Source organism: Phocoena sinus, chromosome 4 (assembly GCF_008692025.1).
Source record: "Phocoena sinus isolate mPhoSin1 chromosome 4, mPhoSin1.pri, whole genome shotgun sequence".
Taxonomy (NCBI): domain Eukaryota; kingdom Metazoa; phylum Chordata; class Mammalia; order Artiodactyla; family Phocoenidae; genus Phocoena; species Phocoena sinus.
Window position 1 is genome coordinate 144,381,888 of NC_045766.1, and position 19,634 is coordinate 144,401,521.

Here is a 19,634-nt window from a genome sequence, read left to right on the forward strand (position 1 = left end):
TGGAAACAACCAAATCTCCATGAGCGGGTGAGTGGATATACAAATGGTGGAACATTCCTGCAATGTCTCATTACTCAGCCCCAAAAGGAATAACCATTGATAAACGCATCAGCACCTGGTGAACCAAAATGAATTATGCTGAGTGAGAGGAACGAGACAAAACGTACACACCCACGATTCCATTCATATAAATTACAGGAAATGCAAACTGATCTAGTGATAGAGCAGGTGAGTGCTTGCCTGGTGATGGGGATCAGAGGGGATGGATTGCAAACGGGAAACTCTGGGGTATTTACTATCAATACTTTGAGGTGGTGATGGTTTCACGGCTGTATACAAATGGCAAAATGTATCAAATTTGAATATGTGGTTTACTGTATATCAATTACACCACAGTAAAGCTGTTATAAAAACCCTAAGGATGGCTCAATCCCCACATTGCCTACGCGCCTTGGACGCCAGTCCATGGACCCTAAGACGCGAGGTGGAGGAGTGGCGGGGGGAATATGGGGGGTGGGCAGGAAGAGACCCAGGTGGGCGGAGACCTAACTCCATTAACGCTTTGGCAGCCACTGGCACCATACCTGAGACAGACGCTCTGGGGCTTCGCGCTGACCCGAGGGTCTCCAACTTCCCCGCCCCCGCCCCCGCCCCCGCCCCCGTCTCCCACATCCTGGAGCCAGAGCCAGGGGCGGGGCTGGACACGGGAAGGGGCGGGGCTCTGGGGGGTCCCCCCCCACGACCCCGCCCACAGCCCATGAGACACACTCCTGTCTAAAATCCTGATCCCAGGCCCGACCCACGCCTTCCCACAAGCTAGGCTCCCAGGCCCCGCCCCGTGTAGCCTCTACGGCCCCGCCCAAGGCCACACCCTTCGTCCTCAGGACCCCCTCCCCCCATCGTCCAGGCCCCGCCCCACTCAAGACTCCGGCCAGACCTCGCCCTGGCCCCATCGCCCATCTTTAGGCCCCGCGATGTCCTGGACGCGTCCTGCCACACAAGCTCCGCCCATGCCCCGCCCCTAATTCTCAGGTCCTGCTGTCGTTCAGGCCCCGTCCCGCACCGGACTCCGCCCCGCCCCACAGCTCCGCCCCAGACTCCGCCCAGGCCCCGCCCCGGGAGCGCAGGCCGAGCCGCGTGTGTACCCAGCGGCCGCGGACTTGGGCGTAGGCCTTCGGGTCGCCGCCGCCCTCCAGGCGTGGCGCCGGCTCGGACTCCGAGCGGCAGAGAGCCTCATGCACAGCAGTCTCCGGACGCGGCCGCGCAGGTAAAGCTCCCGTCTCATCCCGGAGCGTGGACACCCCCGCCCCCGTCCATCCCCCAGCCGGGAGTCCCGGGGGTCCTTAGGGTCCGGAGCCTGGGGATCCCGAGGTCCGAGGTCTGGGGTCCCCCCGGGGCCCGAGCCCCGCCCGCCCAGGCCCCGCGCGGCCCCGCCACTCCACGCCCAGCGCGGGCCGCGCGCCCAGGGCTTGGCTTTTCTCTTTTCTCGTTTTCCCTTTTTCAAACATAATTGAAATAAAAGGCGCCGACCGCGATGCCGGTGCGGGTGGCTGTTCCCATTAGGGCCGACAGAGAAGAGCTTTAATGTTATAATTGTCAAAGGGATTGTCACAATTAGCAAAGCGCTGAGCTTCTGACAGCAGCCTAGCCCCGCGGGGATGAGGGTGCCGGCTCGGTTCCCAGCGGTGGCCGGCGGTCGCCCTTGCATTCCAGTTTCTTATGAAAACCCTGCAGCCCAGTCTTCCTGCTTTCCAGCCCTGAGTAGCTAGGAGGGGTGGACTCCCATCACCCCGTGCTGTCCAAGCCCCTGACCCCCAAGGTATGCAGTGGGTGTGTCCAGGGCAGGGTGGCAGTGTTCTCGGTCGGCTTTGCTGGGCACAACCCCCAGCCAGCAGTCAGCACAGCCTTACTCTTCCGGGTGGCAGTGGGAATATCCAGGAGTAAGTCACAGAGACACCCCCCCCCCCGGTCAAGTGTGTCCGTTTGGCTGTGACATCTCCCCCAAAGTCAAAGTGTGCCCCCGGGTCCCCAGCCAGGCCACGGCCAGCGATGCTGACTGCTCCTCTCTTTTAGGACCGAAAGAGAACACCGTTCTTCCTGGCACGCGAGGAAGCAGAGTTTCTGTCTGTGTGGGATGGTCCCTTCCGCAGCGGCACCGGGGAGCGGGGAAGGGTGTAGACCGCAGCACTGAGAGCAGCGTGCCACCTGTCTGCAGGTGGTCAGGATGGGCCCCATGGGCAAACAGGGCCCGTCCTCCCTGCCGGTCCCCACGGGAGGCTCCTGCCTCCTGCTTCTCTTCTGCCTGCGGTTGGGCGCCTCTTGCCCGCAGAGCTGCCAGTGCCCTGACCATGCCGGGGCCGTGGCCGTCCATTGCAGCGGGAGGGGCCTGCAGGAGATCCCCAAGGACATCCCCACTGACGCTGTGCTCCTGAAGCTTGATGCCAACAAGATCGCCCGCATCCCCAACGGAGCCTTCCAGCACCTGAACCAGCTGAGAGAGCTGGACTTGTCTCAGAACGCCATCGAGACCATCGGCCCCGCCGCCTTCTCGGGCCTGGCCGGGGGCCTGCGGCTGCTGGACCTGTCTCACAATCACATCCGCAGGATTCCTAAGGACGCGCTGGGCAAGCTCAGCGCCAAGATACGCCTGTCCCACAACCCCCTGCACTGCGAGTGCGCCCTGCAGGAGGCCCTGTGGGAGCTGAAGCTGGACCCTGACTCGGTGGACGAGATCGCCTGCCACACCTCGGTGCAGGAGGAATACGTGGGGAAGCCGCTGATCCAGGCTCTCGACTCTGGCGCCAGCTTCTGCAGCGTCCACCACAAGACCACCGATGTGGCCATGCTGCTCACCATGTTCGGCTGGTTCGCCATGGTGATCACCTACGTCGTGTACTACGTGCGCCAGAACCAGGAGGACGCCAGGAGGCACCTGGAGTACCTGAAGTCCCTGCCCAGCACTCCTGTGTCCAAGGACCCCATCAGCCCTGCGCCCTAGTGCCCAATGGCTCGAGCAGGCCGAGGCCCACCTGTCTCCTGTCACTCTTGTAGTAGATGGTGACTGAGTCCCGCCTTCGATGTTCCCCCAGGGAGGGTGACACGGCTACTTCTGTCCAGTGTTTCACTCTGACAGAGCACTTTCCACAGGACACCTTCAGGTCAGGCAATTCTACCATCAGACCCAATGACAGATGGGGACACGGGCTCAGAGAAATGGAAGGTCGCGGACAGGAAGAGATCCAGCTGGGATGTAAAACCAGGCCGTCCGTCCTGAGACGTCCCTTCCGCGCTGGGAGCCTGCCCCACGGGGCGCCCGCCTCTGAGCCCCCAGCATTCAGAGAAGAAAGGGTGCGTGCCCATGAGTGAGGCTCCCCGAGGATGTTGGGTGCATTTTGTTGGTTGTAGGCACAGGTCGTCCTGCCCCGTGGAACTGGTTTGCCTTTGCTTCCCCAGTATTTCCTGAACACCTCTAACCACCGGGCTCTTTCCACAGCCAAGTGGTAGAGACCGGATTTTTCTCGGGAGATAAGTGGAACATGTAACCCTTGAACAACTCTGTCAACTTTGTTTATTCTCAGAATGTTTGTTAAGAGTAACACTTGTACCAAAATTTCAGTCCAGTGAGAAGGGGAAAAAAAAAAATAACAACCCAAAACCAAAAAAATTAAACCATGGAGAGAAACCTGAGGAAGGTCCATAGTAGCTCCTCAGGGGGGCGTGTTAGCAGCCAGAAAAGTGTGGCCGTTCCCCGATTCCTGCTCCCGCGGCTGTGGCCCGCCCCAGGGAGCCTGTCATCTTGGGTGGCTCCATGCCTTGCTTTTCTACTCACTAAGCAGCTCCTTTGCAATGGATGGGAGGACCGACCTCTGTTTCAGGGCTGTTCAACTGGTTGCTTCGTTTCCTCCAGCGACAGGGACTCTCTCTCCGTTTCAGCTTTGCTGACAGGACTCTCAGTGCTACTTTACTCCTCAGTTTTCTTACCTAATTCATGTTCAGGGTAGACTTTCCCTCCACCTGTGTAACCCTGATCTGTCTTTCCAGTTTTATTTTTCACGGTCTTTTTGTATGAGTGTTTATATTTTAAACTACTTCAAGTATTTTGGGGGGAAGCAAGTTAGGGGTACATTGCTCATGGATCTAAGGTGTAAAGGACAGATGCTTAGAAAGGGTAAAAGTCGAGGGAGGTTTGTACTCGGAAAGTGTCATGGGACAGGCAGTGGGACGCGTTGATGCCATGCGTCATGATTTTTCAGTTGTGGTGCGTTAAAAAACAACCGACAGATGCCGCTACCCTCCCACACCCCAGCGCCGTGCCTGCGGTCACCGGGGGCACAGCACGCACAGTGTGAACCGGGGGCTCTGTGCTCTGAGTGTGGGGTGGGCCCTTTTCTGCCCACCGCCCAGACCAGGGTGCAGGAGTGGGGGGCAGGGCTCAGACGAGGCTGCGAATGGTGCCGGGGTCCTCACCCTTCCAGTGGGAACTAAAAAAGCCAGGCAGCCAGCCTGGGTGCCGGTCCACTCATGGGACAAACGGCATGGGAGCAGGTACGTGTGGCCGCCGGCTGACCAGCGGGACACGGGCTCTGTGGGTGAATTGGGTCCCCCTTCCCCGTGCACCCCGGGGAGCACACAGTGGGGAGAGGGGTCCCGCCGCACAAGGAGCTGTCACCTGGCGGGTTTGCCCGATGGACGTGACCCTGAGTCCCTGGGTCAGGGGAAGAGAGCAGACTGAGGCCTGGACGGAGGTGGGGGCAGATGTCAGGGTCTTGCTGTTGCGGCTCGTGTCCCATAGGTGCCAGCCAGCCTGGGCACTTTGGGGGACCCTTTCCTTGCTGCCAGGGAACTCTTCATTTGCTCTTACACAGAACCAGCCCAGAGCCTGATGCCAGCCAGATGCTCTTCTGGGGGCGCACGGGGAGTGAGTGGGGCTTCTTTCCCCCCAGCCTTTGCTGGTACCCAGCGCCCAGCCAGCCTTCCCTCTGGTGTGGGCCTGCCGGGCTCCTGTTCTGCCCTGCTGGGAAGAGGAAGTGGGCCCAGGAGCCCAGAGCACACCCGAGGGCCCACCCCCTCTCATCCCGGGTCCAGAGTCAGGGCGCTGCCGGGCTCCCTGGCCTTTCTGGCCTCCTTGCCCCTCGTGGGGTCTCCCCGGAGAGCATACCTCCCCCCAAGACCAGCAGGACCCGGAAGCTCCTTCCTGCTCATGGCAGCTCCCAGCCCTGGTGTCTGGGAGCCCAGCCCTCCCCTTGCCCTTTTCCCCCTCCTCCTTTTCTCTGTCTTCCTCTCCCCTCCCCTAAGGGACTGCTGAAGGCAACGCCCTGCCTGGGCCCACCCGGTTCCTTGCTGCCCTGTGGGAGTGCAGACGCCCATCCCCAGCCCCGTGAGCCCTCGGGCTGACCCTCCACCTCCAGCTCAGCACCGATGGGCCGGCATGAGCCGGCATCTGTTGTCTTCTGGTTATGTGGAGGCCGGGGTCAAGCCGGGCCCATAGAGGGGACCCTTGTTGACAGTGGTGGGGACACAGCACAGGGGGTGCCTCAGTCGGGGGGCAGTGGGTGGCGCCTTTGTGGGACATGGGTGGCCCCTGGCTGTCATTGCAGTCCAGGTGAGAGGCCTCAAAGAGCTTCATGCGCACAGCCCCGCTTCTGCAAAGCCCCTCCTGCCTGTGGGGGTAGCACTTCACAGGGTCTGGGGGTCAGGGTGGGATGACTTTGGGGCTCCTTATGGGGCAGAGGGGCGGAGTGAGTGCACCGTCCTGACAGCCACCCAGCTGGGCCTCTCATCCTTCCCATGGGGGCCAGAGGGGAGGGGAGGGGCAGTGAGGGCTCATGGGCCACTCGGGAGCCCGGTCCCCCTGCCCAGCCGCTCTGGGCCGGCGTGAGACTGCTTGCTCTCTTGGTTCCTGGCCTCACCATGGACAGTCCCCTTGGAAACCAGAGCCCCACCCCCGATCCTGACCCTAGGAGTGGACATCCCACATTCACAGCCTCCTGACACCCCACCTCCCTTCCTCTTTGGACTTTGGGGCCCCCAGACACCCACAGTTGCTCCCTTGGGTGGCCCAGCATTGGGAGATGAGCAGGCATACTGCTGAACCCCCAGCAGAGCCATCCTGACACACAGAGGCTGTCCCCGGTGGGCTGGGCTCCCAGCTCTGCTCCAGAAGCACCCCAGGCCCCTCCTCAAGGTCGGCTGCAAGGCTGTAGGAGGGCCTCGAGGCTGGGGCTGGGAGGATGCCTGAAATGGTTCCTCTCCGGGAAGGACCCCGGTACTGGAACCAGGGCCTGCCCCCCACCTCGGGGACCCAGTCCCTCAGTCCCCCTGCAGGGAGGGTGGACGACAGTTTTAAATTGGACGCGGGACTGGCGTTAAACCTGGTTGCGTTTTTCTTAAAGGAAAGTTGCTCCAGGGAGGAGGTGGGGCGGAGGGGAGGGGATAAAGGCGGGGGGCTGGACAGCCCTGTGCCGGCTGCTTCTCAACCTCCCTTGCGGCCCGCTGTCCAAGATGCGTTTGCCCGAGACTTGGGTCCTGGACTAAGTCCCCTGGGGAGGAGGCACTGCAGACTGTGGAGGAGATGGAATGTTCTGGACTCGTGGCAGCTCCTCCCCACCCCATGGCAGGAGCCTGGGGCGGTTTCTGGAGTCGCCTTTCCTGGAGGCTTGGCCCCAAACCCCATTCTACTGTCCTCCCCACCTACCGACTGCGAATCCTCAATAAACGTTTGTGCTTAAGTCCACCGCGGAGGGGCTCTGTTATCTGTGACTCTGCGACCCGACCCGGGCCGGACCTGCTCTCGCTACCTACCCTGCCATGTTGTGGAGCCGCCAGCACTGCAAACCCACGGCTAGAAGAGCCGGGCCAGGGCTGGGGTGCAGGGGGTGCTGGGCCTGCCTGGAGTGGCTCCAACAGGCTCGTGATGGCCGACTGTCAGGTTTTGAGGAATTTTGTGAGTCAGTCGACACCGTGATGACAGCTTGAGGTTGTCCATGGGAGAGTCTTTACTTCAAGGCCATTGACAGCAGCTACAATCGAGACGCCCTCTCCTGCCCCGAGAAGGCTGTTGGCCGTTTGGAGGTTGTTAGCACTGCTTCTGGGGTCCCTCAGGGGCACCGCCTGGCACCCGGTGAGCCAGTTCTGCTTTCACATCACCTCGCCCTTCAGGTCAGTTCTGGGGACAGAGCAGTGCCCCCCCGGCAGGATGTCCAGGTGCTAATCCCGGGAGGCTGTGAAGATCGGAAATGGGCCACCAGCAAAGGAACGCAGGAAGGAACGCAGGAAGCCCCTAGAAGCTGGAAGAGGCAGGGAATGGATTCTCCTTTGGAGCCTCTGGAAGGAATCAGCCCTGCACACCTTGGTTTTAGCCCAGTGAGACCCGTTTTGGACTTCTGACCTCTAGCATTTTAAGAAAATAAATTGGGGGCTTCCCTGGTGGCGCAGTGGTTGAGATCTGCCTACCGATGCAGGGGACGCGGGTTCGTGCCCCGGTCCGGGAGGATCTCACATGCCGCGGAGCGGCTGGGCCCGTGAGCCATGGCCGCCGAGCCTGCGCGTCCGGAGCCAGTGCTCCGCAACGGGAGAGGCCACAACAGTGAGAGGCCCGCGTACCGCAAAAAAAATTGAAAATAAATAAATAAATTGGTATTGTTTAGGCCACTAAGTGTGTGGTCCTTTGTTACAGCAGCTTCAGGGGACTAAGAGTCTCCCCACTTTGAGAGCGGCTGCTGTGCTAGGAGCAGATGGCCATCTGAGCTCCATGGCTGCCCTGCTTGTTCTCACTGAGTCCCAGTTCTGGGGTCAGTATGTGTTTAATGCCTTGGCTGAATGACCAAGAGTGACCTCGGGAGCTCACTTCACCTGTTCGCCTTACTCCCTTCCCTGCAAGGTGGGAGCTACCCTCCCAGGCGAAGGGCCATAGTGCGGGGGCCACAGCAGGGCCGGAACTCCGAGCCCGCCAGCTTCCACGGTCCCCCCACACACGCATACTACACACCTACAGTGTGCACACACATGCACGCACACACTCATACACATGTACGCACGTGATCACCCAGACACACACACCCACGCTCACCACACGTGCACGCACACCCACCAGGCAAGCCCACAGGCGCACACATTCACGCTCACACAGGGCCATACACTGGCCACTTGCCCCTGCCAGCAGACGTGCCCACAAAGTGTGTACGCACACACACGCACACACGCGCACACACGCGCTCATTCCTCCTTTGCCCAGGGGACGTCTGGGAGCCCCGCTCAGCCTCGCCCCCCACAGGCTAGGGAGAGATGCGAGGCCTTGCCGACCCCTAACCGGGGGCCCTGAGGGCAGATGTTGGGGGACCCCCGAGTGCCAGGCTGGGCGCAGCATCTTGAGGAGGCCGCGTGTCAGGAGGGACAGCTCTTCAGGGGCAGCAGCTTGGACCCGGCCTGGAGGAAGGGCCTCTGGGTGGGTGCCCGGGCCCGGAGTTGGTGAGGGTGGGCCGGGGGATGGGCTGCACACAGGGGACCCCACGGAGGCCGTGCCGACTGATGGGGATGAGGTCGGTCTCAGCGGCGGCCAAGCTGCACGGCCTTGTAGGAAGCAGACGTGGAAATGAGCGCTCAGGCCCCTGGTGAGCCCAGGGCAGGCTGCCTGCTGGGAAAGAGCAGCGGCCACGAGGGCACGTGGACAGCATGTGGCGCCGGGCAGGGCACCTCAGCGGGCTCTCACGGGGGCCTGGCTCGGTCGGGAATGTTTTTATTTTCAGACAAGAAACCCAAGATTCTGAGGTCCAGGGGGAGAAATGGCGGATGCAGGAGTTGGCTTGTTGTGGGCAGAGTGGGGCTGGAATCCGGGCCTTCTGACACCCAGGCCTGGAAATCCTCATCTGGGCCCTGGAGTGTTGTCAAAACAAAGAGGCAAGTCCCGGGCTTAGCCCCAGATTGAAGAATGGCCAGAGCTGGAGGCAGAGCAGAGCCCGGCCTCCCGGGTCCCGCCCTGCATGCGGCCATGCCGGCCAGGAGTGGGGATGACCTCACTGGGACCCAGGTGTGCCAGGGTCTGCATCTGTAACCACGGCAACAACACTGGCCAGAAAGAGGGCAGGCGCGTGGTTGACTCAGCTGTCAGAAGCAGCCACACACCTGCCTGAGTTCTGTGCAAAGCGAGATGGAGAGACAAGCCCACCGGCTGACCTTCCCTCTGCGCCCAACTGCTCTTGGGGAGGAGGGGGCCTTTGAAGGACGGGCTACAGAAGCAGCAGAGACAGAAGCAGCCTGGGAGTAGATGGAGAGCGGCCACCAGGCTAGGACGCTGACCCCAGAGCCCATGTTGACAGCTGACCTTTACTTATGAACGGGGAAACTGAGGCACCGAGTGCTGAGAGCACTTGCCCAAGGTCGTGTGAGACGCCGCGCTCCCAGCTGGGGCGTGCCCAGGCTGCCGGGCAGCGGTGGGCGGCAGAGAGACGTCCGGCAGCGGCCCGTGAAGCCTCCACAGCTGGGCAGTGACATCAGGGCAGTTAAGATACGGAGAAAATCCCAAAAGAGCACATTTATGTAAACATATGACCACAGTCACTGGATTTGTAGCTGTGGCAGGTGTGGCTCTCAGAGCAATCAGGACACTGAGCTGTCACCTGTTCAAAGTCCCTTATCTCATCAAGTCGCACCCGACTCCCAGCGCCCAGCCAGCCCGGGGCAGGGACCCCACAGGAACGTTCACCATGGCTCTGCACCCTCCTCCCCCTGCCACCTGCCCTGCCGCACACACACACATGCAGACCTTTGGAAGGGCGGCGATGAGGGCCTGGAGGCCTCTCTGGGCGGGGTCACCTCTACGCTGGAATTCTCTGAGGGGCCTGTTGTCTGAGGCGGTGTGCAGAGTGGGCACCCGGGCCCTGACCCAGGCGCCCCGGCACAGCTCTGAGCGGCTGCCCCTGCCAGGCCCCACCAGGGCGGCTCCTCCCCCCGCACAGGTGAGCTGGAAGCGGCCCCCTTGGGCCGTCCTGCTCCCCAGAGCCCTCGGCACCCCACTGTCTTGGCTCACCTGGCATTTCCCCTGTGCCCACCGCAGGGCAGCAGCCAGGGCGGGCCTTGCTTGGCCAGAAGGACCGGGTCCTGCTGTCTCTCTGGGGGGTGGTTATCACTGGGGTTAGTGGTGTTGCCAGCGGATAGCCCAGCTTATGTTCAGCAGGACCTAGTTCCCCTCCAGGCTCCCCTGGGCTTAGCGGTCTCGCAGGGGTCATTGGATCAAGGGCACAGAGTGGACGCCAACCTCCCGTCCTTGTCCTGGGCTGAGAAGTCGCCTTGGAGTCAGAGCCTGGCAGTCTGGGCGTCACAGTAATGGGGACACCAAGACTGAGGTTTTCCAAGCCAGTAACTTACAAACAGAAGAGCTGCTTTGCTCAGTTTTCAACTGTAGAGCAGCCCCAAGAGAAGGACCCGGGCAGGTCCTGGTCACCACGCCGGCCCCGGAGCACCTGGGGTTGTGACGTTCGCTCCATGACCTGTGGGCGTAGCTCACCAATTTGGTCTGTTTTGCACCGTTTGGGTTTCTCCTGCTGGCAATGTTTGCTCTTGTCCGTGTGGGGCGTCGGGTTTGTACTGGTTTGTAAAGCCTCCTCACACGTTCAAAGTACTGACCGTCTGAGTGACTCCAGTCCTGGTGTTTCCTCAGTTTGTGGTGGCATTTCTACTTATTTATATTTTTAAAAGACACGACATTATGTGTTTGACAAAGATATAAACTGTATCTCTTTACCTCTATCTTCCCTTTTCACTGGCTTCATTTACTCCCATTGTTTTTACCTTTAGAAAATTTCCCTCCAAAGAGCAAAAGAAATTCTATTCCAGACTCTTTTTATTTCCAACATCTATAACTTTAACTTTTCCATATTATGCTAAGACCAGGTTGAATTGTTTAATTTGAGTATAATTCATACTGGACTCCAAGCTTTCCCTCACTTTTTCAAAATATTTTTGCCTATTGATTCTTTGAGATGTTCGGTGCAGCTTCATTAATTAAAAAGGACAGCTTTGGGATTTTGATTGGCATCACATAAAAACTGCATTGGAACTTGGGAAATTTTGACAATGTTAGGATAGCAATTTGAAGATTTGTCCAAATCTTCATCTATCTCCCACAGTCTGATTTTTTTGGGGGGGTGGGGGGTGGGCCACGCCATGCGGCTTGCGGGATCTTAGTTCCCTGACCAGGGACTGAACCGTTGCCCCCTGCAGTGGAAGCACGGAGTTCTAACCATTGGACCGCCAGGGAATTCCATCCTGTGGTCTGATTTTTATGGTTTCCTTAGAGTTTGTTTCTTTTTATAAATGAGATGATTTTGCCAGCAACACGGCACTGACACACCTGGCAGATGGGGAAGTAGGGGGCATAGCTGGTGGAAGAGGTGCGATTCGCACATCTGGTCATCCTTCCCCTGGATCGGGTTTCAGGGAGGGGAGCCCCGGAGGTAAGGAAACGCAAACACTGCCACAGACGCTATTTCTCCAGGAAACCATGACCCTGAAGAAACGCAGTTCGTGCAAAGATGTTCTTGAAGTGTTGTTTATCACAGTAAAGGCCGTTGCATCTCTGTGGATTAACAAAGGATGACCAGCCCAGCAATTCCCAGGACGTGGCTGTGAAGAAATATGACATGGGTGTCAAAGGGACAAGAATGTGATCACGTCACACTGCGTGCAAACTTCTGGGAGCCGCACGCGCCTTGGGAATGTTTATCAACAGGACAGAAGCCCGAAAGCTGACTTGGAAAGATGTAAATAGCGCCATGCTTTCTGCATTGTTCCCCCTCTGATTTGCATTCATAACTTACACAGATCTGGATTTATGGTTTTTTGTTTCCACCCAGTGGAGCAGAGATCGGACATTGTGCAGGGGTGCGGTGGCACCACGTGGTCAGGACGAAGCCCCGGGCAGGGACAGGAGGCCGTCGCTCCCTCTGTCGCTACTGCACTGGCGGCACTGGTGTCCGTCGTCTGCCTTCTACCTCCCTGGGCACCAGCTGGACAACCGGGTCACCCGAGGCAGAGAGAAGCCGCATAGGATGGGTGCTTGGGGAGCACAGACAGCGCCCAGCTGACCCCTCCCTCATGGGTACGTGGGGGCACTGAGGCTCGGCCACGGGACTAGACGCAGCCGTCCTGACTCCCGGGCGCCTTTGCCCGTTTGAGCACTGTGTCCTCGGGGGCTGGGGCTGGAGGACTCCCCAGGAAAACAGTGTGTGGAGAGGAGACATTATCAGAATTGGCTCGGGGGATTGTGGAGGCTGCGAGCCCCAAACCTGCAGGGAGGTGGGCCTGGGGGAGAGCCAGGGGGGCCGACGCATGGTGCCGGGCCCAGGGCGGTCTGCTGGGGAACCCCTCCCACTAATTGCACGAGGCCCCACACATCACAGAGGGCGATCTCTCTACCCAGAGTCCACTGATGTAAGTGTTCATCTCGTCCAGACACACAAAAGGCAACCATCCCAGGCGTGGAGACAGGGGTCTCGGAGGCCCTGCTGTATTCCTGGCCCGGAAGGCTGCCCCTCTCCTGTGTGGGTGCCCTGCCTCTGGGGGCCCTTCCGGGGGTCCACCTGTGCAAGGAGCCCCGAGGTGACGTGGCACCCCAGCCCCCAGCCAACCCTGACTGAGGGCGCCTCCCTGCAGGCCCCCTGGCCAGTGACCCTCCTTCTGTCCCTCTCACGGGCTGCTCAGGCCCTGCCTCAAATCCCGGTTAAAATCAGAGCCCCCAGCCGACCAAACATCCCTCTCAGGGAGGGTGGGCAGTTGAGCAAATCAAAGTCGAAACGGGAAGCCTGCTTGAATCTGAACCTCAGATAAACACCAAGAACTCCTTTAGTATATATTCTATGCAACACTGGGGCTATGTATTTTTTTTAAAAAAGCATTAATTGTTTATCTGTACTTCAAGTTTAACTAGGGATCCTGCATTTTTCTCTAGCACCCTCGGCCCACCCTCCCTGCACCAGCAGATCCATAACCCTCCGGGCCAGGCCCACTGGGGCCCCCTGCTGCCCAGGGCAGGGACTCAGCCAGGCCTAGGGACGATGACAGCAAGGATGTGGGTCCAGGAGGGATGCGGGACTGCAGCAGCAGAACCTGACTTGGAGGGAGGGGCACATCCTCTTTCCCCAAAGTGTGCAGGGTGTACAAGGGCAGGGAATCGCCCCGGGGGCGTCCTAGCCCCGGGCCGCCTCTCTCACACAGGTGCCCTGGCCTGGTGGCCCCAGAGCCCCCCTCCCCACCCCCCATTCTTTGCCTGAAGGAGGCAAAGCTACTGGCCTGAAGGAGGCTCTAGAAAAATCTCCACTTTGGGAATTCAAGAGGGCCCTGGTCACAGTTCTTGAGATCCCAAGTCTGGTCAGGATGGCCAGGGAGCAGGCTCACATAGCTTTCCTTCCTGAGCAGTTGGGCCTCCCCAGTTCTCACGTGGAGCCGACACGGAGAGCCAGGACTGTGGCTGCAGCCGCTGCTGTGCCCCTGGCTGTGTGATCCTGGGCAAAAGTCAGCCAGAATTTCGAGATGGAAGGAGCAGAACATTAGACCAAGCATGGGGCCTTCCTGCCGCTGAGGTCCTGGCTCCTATATCCCATCCTAGAGCAGGCAGGGCCTGGGTAGTGGAATAGGCCTGGCTTGGCTACTGCCCCGTGGTCTCCTGGCTGGATGTGGACCCCACAGGGTCTTCCCAGCAAAGCTCCTGGCGTGGAGAATTCCCCTTCCACCGAGGAGGCTTCCCGGTGGTGATGGCACCTCCCCTAGGCTCCTGCGGTGGTGTCACGTCACACCTGGTAGCCATCCCAGGGAGGCAGAAGGCCCAGGCGTGGTGTAGGCTCAGGGCATTGGACATGAGAGGAGCTGGGCGAGCGCTGGCCCTGCAAGTCCGACCGGTGCATCCACAAGGCCAGCCACGATGACCGGGGATACCAGCCTGGGTGCAGAGGCAAGAGGGTCCCATCGGCCCGGGGTCTCCCACGGGTGTGGCTCCGGGAGGAGACAAGACCCGTGCCATGCATCCTTGGGATTCCTGACCTGACCCTACCCCACCGCATTCATGGGTAAACTGAGGCTGGAGGGAAAAGCTCCTGCAGAGGAGAGGCGTGTTGGTGACCAGGGACCCAAGGGCACATCGGGCTGTGGTGGCAGAGTGCGTGCTACGGCCCGGTGATTGCTCTCGATGAGGGTCAAGTCCCCGCCAGAAACACACAGACGCAGCAGTGCTTTTTGTAGAGAGCACCATAAGTATAGTTCAGTCTAGACAGAATACAGTAAATAGCTGGTACAAATACGTCAGACAGCATCAAGCCGGTTCCCATGTCTGGGCTCCCCAAGCAGAGCCGAGCAGCTCGCCACGTGGTGGGCACCACGGGAAGGTGACCAGGCTCCGCTGTTTTTGAGGTAAAACTTTGTATGAGCTTTTCCTTTAAAGCGAAATCCCTGCAGGACACCAGACTTGCAGGAGCAGCTCTGGCCTTCCACCTGGACACCCACAGAGCCACATGAGTCCGGCCACCATGGTTACCAGGGTGGAAGTGAAAACATCCTTGGCTAGACAAGAGCCAGGGGCGGCGAGGTGGTGGCTCTGGAAGCCACAGCTTCTCCCAGGCTCGTCCCCGTCCCCGGAGGTTCCTTCTCAGGTGAGGTTCTGGGGTACGGCGAGGTGGGTCCCATTCCTGGGTCCCTGGGCCCATCACCCTGTCCTCAGCTTCAGCACCCGGGACAGCGGCTCCTTGGCGCTGGAGTAGACCAGGTAGGAGCCGGCAGCAGTGCGGAAGGTCTCCCAGTCCCTGCAGCCGAAGGTCGGGAGGCTGTGCACAGCCACGAAGCCTTCATACCCCTGCCACCTGTGGGGAGAGACTGTCAGCCTCGGGACAGGGACGCCGGCGCCAGGCTGCTCTCAGCGAAAGGAGAAGGTGCCTGGGCGTTGGGGCTCCCACTGTATCCCCCCTGCCGTGATCCTCGCCAGGCCTTCTTCACCTGCTTCTCCCACCAGGCACAGCATGGAGGGGCCAAGCATCCCAGCCTCACAATCCCCCCAGGTTACAATCACGGGGAGCTGGGCCAGGAGGGGCCTTCTCAGCCTGCAAAGAAGAAACTGAGGCCCGGAAGGGGGGACCTGCCCTGTCCGAGACCCCGCGGCTGCTCTGATCCACCCAGGGTCCTGCTCCCAGCCTAGATTGCCTTCGGATTTCTCCGTCGGGCGGGGGATGGGGAGGGCCTCCTGGTGGGTTAATAGTGGGGTCCGAGCTGAAGCCCCCTCCTCACTGCTGGGGTTGGCAGTGAGGCACGGCCCTCAGACACACACCTGGCACAGCTCAGGTATGGCACCCCTCTTTGGATGCAGGAACCCCACTGCCGGTACACGGCTCTGTGACCCCCGCTCCCACATGAGGATGCCACACCTAGCCCTTCGTCCTGCCCCAGTCAGCGGTTTCTAGGTTTTGCCCTTCAAAAGGGATTTATCGACAGGTAGCTCTGTTTCCATTGGGTGGAGGCCCCAGAGTGGGCCGCCGGGATCAAAAGCAGTCGTAGTTTTAATTTAAATGTTTTTCCAGATGACTTTCTGGAAAGGTTGGGGTGATTCCTGTCCTGGTGGGGAAGGGCCAGCCCTCCCCACCGAACACACACACACACTCAGCACTGTGGGTCTTTAAACAGCGTCCGAACAGATGGGGGATGTGTGTCATCCTCGCGCTCTGAAACAACAATTTCTAACATGTTTATTCACATTGTCCATTTTTAGTTCTGAAGACCCTATTTATATCTTTTGCCCATTTTTCCAAATTCAAAACAAATCTTTTATTAATTTGTGGGGTTCCTGTTCTGCCATATGTGTTGTGGACAGTTTGTCCTTTGATTTTGAATGGGACGCCCTTTCCATAGAAAAACTTTAAATGTAGGTGGTCGGCCTGGCAGCCTCTTTCCAGCCTATGGAAGGTCTCACATCTTCTCTGCAGAACTTTGAGGTTTTACAAAGTCATCTTAGCTTTTCTTCTAATATTTCTGTTGTTGAATTTTTGACATTTAGGTGTTTGCTCCTTATAAAATTTACTTTGTGTATAATATGAAGCAGAGGTATAGGTGTGTTTTCTTCCAGATGGACAGGAAATTATTTTATTAATTCGTCTTTTTCTCACTGAGCTGAAATATAGCATTATCACACTAGATGATTGTGAAAGATCGGCTCTTTTCTGGACTGTAGTCTACTCCTTCTACATATTTGTTTATGTTTAGCAAAAATCATACTGCTTTATTTGCATGCTGTCAGGACCTCCTTCACTATTCTCCTTTTCAACATTTTCTTGACCATCTTTGAAAATTTTTTCTTCCACATGAATTTTTAAATTACTTAAATTTTTAAAATTTTAAATTACTTAAAAGTTAAAAATTAATTAAAACTTAAAAATTACTTAAAATTAATATTTTTTAGTTACTTAAAATTTTAAAAATTTTAAATTACTTAAGATTTTAAAAAGTTTTAAATTACTTAAAATTTTAAAATTACTTTTTCTTGTTGAAAACAGCAATTAATTAGAAAGTCTAAAGAAAATTGATGATTTTTCTAATAAAGTATAGATAAGCAAACTTGTCTCAGGAAGAGATGTAGAACCTGATTAAACCAATAGCCACGGGGGAGACTGGACAAGCTGCTCCACAAACACTATTGAAAAGGAACCAGGCCCAGACGGCTTTGTAACTGAATTTAACCACATCGTAAAGAAAACAGATTAGTCCTACTGTTCAAACTATCCCAGCCCACAGGTGTAGGTGGTGTGCCTCTTAAGTTAGGTTCCATACCAAGTGTCCAGAAGAAATCACAGAGCAATTTCATTTCCTATTACAGATACAAAAACCTGAAATCAATCATAATGATTGGTAGCCAGTGACATGTTAAATAATTGCGCATCTTCGTTAAGTGACGCTTGTACCAGAGTGCAAGGTCACCTCTCATAAATCATTATGTCAACAGATTGACCGGGAAGATGCACGCCAGGCACTAAAGAATGCCCGCGGGGTGAGACTGCTCACATCCTGTCAAACTGTGTAACGCCCAGACCGTTCCCATCACATCAGTCAGACGGAATGGCCGGTCACTGCTCCTACAACTCTAAATCATCCTGGAATTTCTAGCTAATTGAGAAAACTGGATAAGCAGTAAAAACATTAGGAAGACAGAGGCAAAGTTGCTTTTATTTGTAGGTGTTATACTTCTAGAGCTCCCACAGACATTTTTTCAGGAAACCATTAGAACTGGAAGAGATAACGTGGCTGGATGGCCAGACACGACGATTAATCGTCAGGATACGCAGATGGAAATGGACATGTGCTTACAACTAGGAAAACTCCCAGAAGTGAAGGTATTGCGAACACGACAGTGCCTCTATGACGAAGTGTAAAATTTTATTGAAGGACACGTGAAAAACAGAGGGGTCTACCGTAGGCCTGGATGGAAACGTTTAAAGGATAATATACGAATAACTCTCAAATTAGTGTATCCACACACTGCATCTCTGGCCAAATCCAAAGTCGTGAGCCTCAGCGAGACTAGTGGTCACCTGGCTAACCCAGGGGCATCACCCAGACTCAGCCTGCACTCCGGTGCGCTGGGTGCCAGGTGACCCACAGGGTCCGATAACCTGTGACTCGCTCTGAGCCTGTGGTCACCAGTGGGGAAGGCAAGCACACGCCACGTGAACCGAGGTGGTGAGGAGGGGCACGGCCTTTACCTGTAAATAATACTGTTTACTGAGAAGGTATTTCCGTCGAAGGAGTTTGCAACCACCAGGAAATAATCTTCTCCCACTGAGAAGAACTCCCAGTCCAGAGCACTGCAAAAGCAATGAGCAGACCTTAGGACACGGCAATCGGACATGTTGCCATGGAACTCGGGGGGCTGGAGTTCAGCCAGTTCTCCCCCTAATCTCAGAATTCAGGGCGGTAGGTCCCACTTCCAAAGTCCACAGAAAAGGGGAGCGATTTTCTCAGTCACACAGCCAGTTGGTCTATTCCCGGGAAATACAAATTAATTGTTCACTTTTTTAAATAAAAAAATTTTAATTGTACTAAAATACACAAAACCGTCTGTTTTACCCATTCTTAAGTGCACAGCTCAGTGGCATTCAGTCCATTCACACTGTTGGGGAGCCATCACCACCGTCCGTCCACAGAACTCTCCATCTTCCCAAACTGAAACTCCGCCCCCATGAAACACTCCCTCCCATCCCCCCCGCCAGCCCCCGGCCCCCACCATCCTGCCGTGTGTCCCTATGAATCTGGCTCCTCCAGGGACCGCATATCAGTGGAGTCTACAGCATTTGTCCTTTTTTGACTGGCTTACGTCACTGAGCCCCATGTCCTCAGGGTTCTTCCGTGTTTTCACAGTTGTCAGAACGTCCTTCCTTTCTGAGGCTGAACAATATTCCATTGTAAGAACGGACCACATTCTATCCATTCCTCTGTCGACGGACACTTGGGTTACAAGTGTCAACGCTGATGCTATGAACATGGGTGCAAAGGTCACTCACTTAGAAGAGGTTGAAATAGAGGAACAGTCTCAAGCCCGTGGTCGCTCCATGAAGGCCTGCAGCACCCCCTGGAGGCGGGAACTTGAGGACACTGGCCGTGAGCTCACCCACTCACCCACTCCTTCCCTGATAGCCGTTCAGGTGCCAGCAGGGTCTGCTGACACAGAGACTTTCCCCTACATTTGCAAGCTGTGGTTCTTACTGCAAACTGACCGCTGCATCCTGTCTTCAGGAAGTGCCTTCTGAGCTTGCTAAGGGTGAGTCTGTGCTCAGAGATGGCTCAGTTCCCAGGGGTCTGACAGAGGGCTTCCAGGAAGGACATCCCAGAGCCCTGTCTATCCAAGGAGGCCAACCTGGGCATCAGCCACGGTCCCCAGTCACCACTCTGATTACTGCATTACTGTCCTGTGTCCACTTTACAGATAAGGAAACCGAGGCCACAGCCTTGCAGCAAGTGGGAGTCACTTGGATGCCAAAGGTCAGGCCGGTGCATCTGCTTCCAGTGGCCTCAGGGTTGTGGCTTATTCAGGCAGTAGAGGGCCCTTCTCTCTTGGTCGATACTCACCCCTGGGCTCCTTCTCAGTGGGGCACTGAGGGCGCTAGCCTAGAGCTCCTACAGGACCCTGGATGTGAGAGGGCCCATGGGGGTCCCTGGGGACATGCAGGGGGGCTGAGGCCAGTGGGGGCCCTGGGACTCCTCACTGCTTCCTTCTTCTCTTGTTTGGAATCCTGTCTCAGGCCACTTCCAGGCATGGCCAGTCACGATTCGGTCATTAAAAAAAGTCGCGGCCGTGGCCGTGCTCGTTGAGGGGCAGCGCCTCGTGCCGCGGGCAGCAGGGCAGCCGTGTGGCCCCCGCGCGGTATCCTGCCGGTCGCAGCTGGGCTCTAAAACCGAGGCCGTGGAAAAGACACAAACAGCAAAGTGCTGACTTACACTGTCTGCCCCACAGCTCACATCGGGAGCCGCGTCGGCTTTAATCCAGGAGGAAGCAAACGTCTGGCGTGACTTCCCGCTCTCCCTCCAGAGCAGCAGGACGGTAAGCCGCTGACAGTAACGGGAAGCATATCTTTACCCTTCAGAACCACACCATTTGGAAATGGACAAATATC

The 19,634-nt window shown here is 57.3% G+C and overlaps 2 protein-coding genes across 2 annotated transcripts in view; one reads left to right on the plus strand and one right to left on the minus strand.

Annotated features, from left to right (window-relative positions):
* Window positions 1–1,112: 1,112 nt before the first annotated feature.
* Window positions 1,113–6,726, plus strand: LRRC3 (leucine rich repeat containing 3). Its single transcript, XM_032629294.1, has 2 exons — window positions 1,113–1,267; window positions 2,074–6,726. The coding sequence occupies exon 2, from the start codon at window positions 2,225–2,227 to the stop codon at window positions 2,996–2,998; it is 774 nt and encodes a 257-aa protein (XP_032485185.1). The 5' UTR covers window positions 1,113–1,267; window positions 2,074–2,224; the 3' UTR covers window positions 2,999–6,726.
* Window positions 6,727–14,219: 7,493 nt separating this feature from the next.
* Window positions 14,220–19,634, minus strand: part of TSPEAR (thrombospondin type laminin G domain and EAR repeats) — a 62,256-nt gene continuing 56,841 nt past the window's right edge. The window contains exons 11-12 of the mRNA XM_032631162.1: window positions 17,727–17,828; window positions 14,220–14,843 (exon numbers count right to left, since the gene is read on the minus strand). Coding sequence (XP_032487053.1) covers window positions 14,690–14,843; window positions 17,727–17,828 — 256 coding nt within the window. The 3' untranslated portion in view covers window positions 14,220–14,689. The remainder of the gene's footprint in view (window positions 14,844–17,726; window positions 17,829–19,634) is intronic.